This window comes from Scylla paramamosain, chromosome 26 (genome assembly GCF_035594125.1).
Source record: "Scylla paramamosain isolate STU-SP2022 chromosome 26, ASM3559412v1, whole genome shotgun sequence".
In the NCBI taxonomy this organism is placed as follows: domain Eukaryota; kingdom Metazoa; phylum Arthropoda; class Malacostraca; order Decapoda; family Portunidae; genus Scylla; species Scylla paramamosain.
Genome location: NC_087176.1, coordinates 2480001 through 2485000, shown reverse-complemented (window position 1 = coordinate 2485000; position 5000 = coordinate 2480001). Strand labels below are relative to the sequence as shown.

The window sequence follows — 5000 nt, the reverse complement described above, 5'->3', positions numbered from 1 at the left end:
ATTACCATCAGCATCAGCAGTGGTAGTAGTAGTAATAGTAGTAGTAATGATTGTAAATATCTTTTTATGTGATAATAATGATGGCAAAGAACTGGTAAAATTAAGGATTAGATGAGCTTGAAGAAAAGAAAGGAAGAAGAAAAGCAGCAGCAGCAACAGCAACAACAACAACAACAACAACAACAACAACAACAACAACAGAGCCCTTTTAACTACTGCCTTCCTCCTACCGTCCCCCCCAAAAAAAAAATAAATAAAAAATAAAATAAAATAAAATAAAATAAAATAAAATAAAATAAATAAATAAACAAACACTACAATATTATTAACCAACTGAATTCTGGAACTCTAAAAAAATAAATAAATAAAATAAATAAAATAATAAAAGTCATAAAAGCAACCAAGAAACGGAATCAGAGTTGCAGAGTTGACCAAAGAAAGGAATGAGAGAGTAAATATATAGATCGACTCTCGCACTAGAGAGGTGGACAGAAGAGGAGAGGTGAGAGCACGAAGGAAGACTGCTTGTGGAGGTTATTTTGAGGGCAGTGGGGAGCTGGCCTGTGCATGAGTGGGTGGGGAGATAAAACTGGGAAGATGGTGCTTGAGAGAGAGAGAGAGAGAGAGAGAGAGAGAGAGAGAGAGAGAGAGAGAGAGAGAGAGAGAGAGAGAGAGAGAGAGAGAGAGAGAGAGAGAGAGAGAGTCACGTGGGCTTGGCCAATATCACCACCTGGCACTGTTTTGGCACTAACACGCCCCCTTCTCTCTCTCTCTCTCTCTCATTAGGATTATAGCACCAACTATGCTTCTTATACATGAAAATAACTGTGACGTGTGTGTGTGTGTGTGTGTGTGTGTGTGTGTGTGTGTGTGTGTGTGTGTGTGTGTGTGTGTGTGTGTGTGTGTGTGTGTGTGTGTGTGTGTGTTTAACAAAAATATTTCTGCTTATCATTAAAGTTTACACACAAAGTTTCTCCCCCAAAAAATTTGACTAATCATCAATATTTACTAAAACATTTCAAGCACATGATTTCCCTTTGAAACAACTCCACCTGTGATAATCAAGCTAGGTTACATTAGGTTGTGTTGTGTTGTGTTGTGTTGTGTTGGAGTTGGGCTACGCTACGTTAAGTTGGGTTAGGTTAGGTTAGGTTTGACTGGAAGTTGGGTTAGAATAGAATAGGTTAGGTTAGATTAGGTAAGGTAAGGTTAGGTTAGGTTAGATTAGATTAGGTTAGATTAGATTAGATTAGGTAAGGTTAGGTGAGGCAAGATTAGGTAAGGATAGGTACAGTAAGGTAAGGTAGGGTCAGGATAGGTTAGGATATTAGATTAGATTAGGTAAGGTTAGATGAGGCAAGATTAGGTTAGGTTAGATATATTAAGGTTAGGTAGGGTAAGGTAAGGTAAGGATAGGTTACGTCAAGTTGTAAGGCATTCCCATAGAAACTCTTTCAATGTATCGACAGACGCCAAGACAAACAAGCGAAGGAGCAACAGGTGTGGAGGTCATATTTGGCTCATTCCACAGGTGTTGCTTGCGTCATGGGGTAATGAAGAGCCACCAGTATTTATTATTAGTGACACGTATTTTTATTTACTCAAGTATTTAGCTATTCATTTATTCTATTCTTTGTTCTGAATGCGTGATTGATTTTGATAGTAGAGGAGGTAGACAAATTGAACGAAAATTGATCAAGGGGAAGCAGGAACACCTCCCTCAAATTGCTACTTCCAATAAAGGCAAAATGCAGTAAATAAAATGTCTTGATAGGATAATTTTGTGCACGTGTCTCATGTGGACTGTCTGCTACACTTCTCAATGCTGCTGCTGCTGCTGCTGTTGTTGTTGTTGTTGTTGTTGTTGTTGATAACACTAATGATAAAAATGATGAAGATAATAATAATAATAATAATAATAATAATAATAATAATAATAATAATAATAATAATAATAACAGCAACAACAAAAACAACAATAATAATGATAATAAAATAATAACCAGATGATACGTTCTCTCTCTCTCTCTCTCTCTCTCTCTCTCTCTCTCTCTCTCTCTCTCTCTCTCTCTCTCTCTCTCTCTCTCCCTCTTTTGTAGGGACTAAATAAATGATGAGGTCTCCTGTCATCGAGAGAGAGAGAGAGAGAGAGAGAGAGAGAGAGAGAGAGAGAGAGAGAGAGAGAGAGAGAGAGAGAGAGAGAGAGAGAGAGAGAGAGAGAGAGAGAGAGAAAACCTGATTTGCTTTCTCTGCTTTAGGCTACATGACCTTCCTTAGCTACTGACTGGACCTTTCCCTTCCTCCCTCCGCCCCCTCCACTCTCTCTCTCTCTCTCTCTCTCTCTCTCTCTCTCTCTCTCTCTCTCTCTCTCTCTCTCTCTCTCTCTGATCTGTTTTGTGATGTAAATTCACTGGGATTATGTAGATGCTGGACAGAGAGAGAGAGAGAGAGAGAGAGAGAGAGAGAGAGAGAGAGAGAGAGAGAGAGAGAGAGAGAGAGAGAGAGAGAGAGAGAGAGAGAGAGAGAGTGACATACATAGGCAACACGTACTACAAACGCATCTTTCCCTCCTTATAAGGGGAGAGAGAGAGAGAGAGAGAGAGAGAGAGAGAGAGAGAGAGAGAGAGAGAGAGAGAGAGAGAGAGAGAGAGAGAGAGAGAGAGAGAGAGAGAGAGAGACCACACACACATTGTAATCAGCAAGACAGTACAAGTTACGATACAATAAGTTATTTTCAACCATGCCTTACTTAACGATTTGACAAGAAAAAAAAATATATATATATGTAACTATTTTCTATGAAGTTATGAGGCTGAAACTATTATTCTGGTAAGGGAAAATATAATGATAATAAAACAAATTTCCTAATGTTTTTTTTTTCTGTTGTTTTATTTGCAGGGAAAATTACGTTAAGATAAAAAAAAATATTATAACTTATCTTTATTCTGTTTAACCTCTTTTCTATCTAGTAATGAGCTAGGAGGAAATAAAATATATAAAAATAAACCTTTAATCTACTAATGTTTTTTTCTTTTTCTATTAAACGAGAAAATAACATTACAAATAAAAAACATCATTATTATAACTTATCTTCAATGTCTTTAATCCTTTTCTTCCTGATAATACGCAATAAGAAAATACAATAACAAAATTCTAATCTTCAAATATTTCCTTCTCTATTTTTTTTATATTAAACGAGAAAATTACGTTAAAAATAAAGAAATACCATTATCACAACTTATCTTCTTCCTCGTTAACATCTTTTCTATCAAACAACGCAAAAAAAAAAAAAGGAAGGAAATGTAAAATAATAAAACTATTCTTCTAATGTTTTCCCTTCCATTTTTTTTATATTCAACGAGAAAATGGAGTGAAGGGTAAAAAGATTATTATTACAACTTATCTTCCTTCTCTTTATCTCAGAAATAACAAAAAAACAAACTTATTTTCTTTATCCTCCGTAAGTTCTCATCTCTTAACAATTTGGAGGGAAAAAAATAAGCTGAAGAAAACACTATTTTTTCCCCCTCTTTCTTTTCCCTCTCTAATACGGCAAGGAAAAGAAAAGCTATTTATTAATCTAAGAGGGAAGAAAGAGCCACACATCACAAAAGACCCTGACGTCATGTAAAATAAAAATAACATGACTACAAATTAAGCTTCAAAAAGACACTTATTTTTTTCCCTTGTTCTTATTTTTTTCCCGTTCTAATATGGCTAGGGGAAAAAAGTAAAAAAAAAATGTTGCGGAATAAATGATCCTTCTTCCCTTACTTTCCTTCCCTTGGCCTCAATTTTTACCCTAACAGTTCAGTAGGAGAAAGAAAATAAAAATACTCTGACTTTCATTATCTTACAAGTGACACTCCCCCCAAAAAAAAAAAAAATAAATAAATAAATGACAAAAAAATAACGTAAATAAACAAATACAACTAAATAACTAAAAAATAAACAAAAGACAAACACTCACCTCTTTATTTTCCTCTTCCTTATGTTCTTTCCTCTCCTTCGTTGTCATGAGCTGTTCCTTGATGGAGGCCACACTCGCAGGGGGCGCCGAGGTGGGGGCGGCGGGGGCAGGGGCGGTGGAGGAGGGGGGCGGTGGAGGCGCTGACGAGGGGGCGCTGACGGGGGGCGCTGGTGGGGCGGCGGAGGGGGCACTTAATGGGGGGCCACCACCACCACCACCCCCACTGCCTGCCTCTGTCTTGAAGAACATTTCTCTCTTGCTTTGTAACTGTGGGGAGAGAAAGAGAGAGGGAGAGGTGAGGTTTGGTTAGGTTAGGTTAAGTTAGGTTAGGTTAGGTTAGGTTATGTTATGTTAGGGGAGGGTGGGAGGAAGGGGGGTAGATGGATGAATGGAGGGATGGCTGGAGAGAGAGAGAGAGAGAGAGAGAGAGAGAGAGAGAGAGAGAGAGAGAGAGAGAGAGAGAGAGAGAGAGAGAGAGAGAGAGAGAGAGAGAGAGAGTTGTAGTGTTGTGATGGTGGCAGCGGTGGAGAGAGTTAATTAGTTAGTTGCTGTTGTTTGTAGTTGACACACTGACTGACTGATTGATTTGGCCCCACGGGAACAAGGTCATACGGCGCGTGTTGTTAGTGGTGTTGACTACAATGATGGTGTTGAGAGGGGAAGCTATGGAGTCAGTTTAGTGGTATATGTATCGATGGTAGCAGTAGTAGTAGTAGTAGCAGTATGGAAAATGAACCTAACTAATACTTCACCAAAATATATATATAAAAAAAAAACGATAACAACACTTATTTTTCCCTAGCATGCAAATTTTTCTTCCCAGCAAACTGTAATTCCCTCCCATTAATCCAATACATTCTAAGTCTCGTACTGGTAAAAAGGTTTATAGATAACTTATCCCACAATCTTCTTCCTTGTTACATCATTCAATAGATCCATAAGTAAGATGAAGTCAATAGTAACTTTTATATCGTCATTTCCTTTGGTTACTTACGTATTTGAGATTGAAAGATGAAAAAAAGTATTTTAT

The 5000-nt window shown here is 37.6% G+C and overlaps 1 protein-coding gene across 9 annotated transcripts in view; it reads right to left on the bottom strand.

The window, feature by feature from the left end:
* LOC135113593 (septin-7-like) overlaps nucleotides 1-5000 on the bottom strand; it is an 80492-nt gene that overhangs the window by 43212 nt on the left and 32280 nt on the right. For all 9 annotated transcript variants that reach the window (XR_010274896.1, XR_010274895.1, XR_010274897.1 and 6 more), the window contains exon 2: nucleotides 3971-4237. Coding sequence is in view for 6 of the 9 variants with exons in the window: in XM_064028894.1 (XP_063884964.1) it covers nucleotides 3971-4237 (267 nt within the window). In the remaining 3 variants the exon portion in view is untranslated. The remainder of the gene's footprint in view (nucleotides 1-3970; nucleotides 4238-5000) is intronic.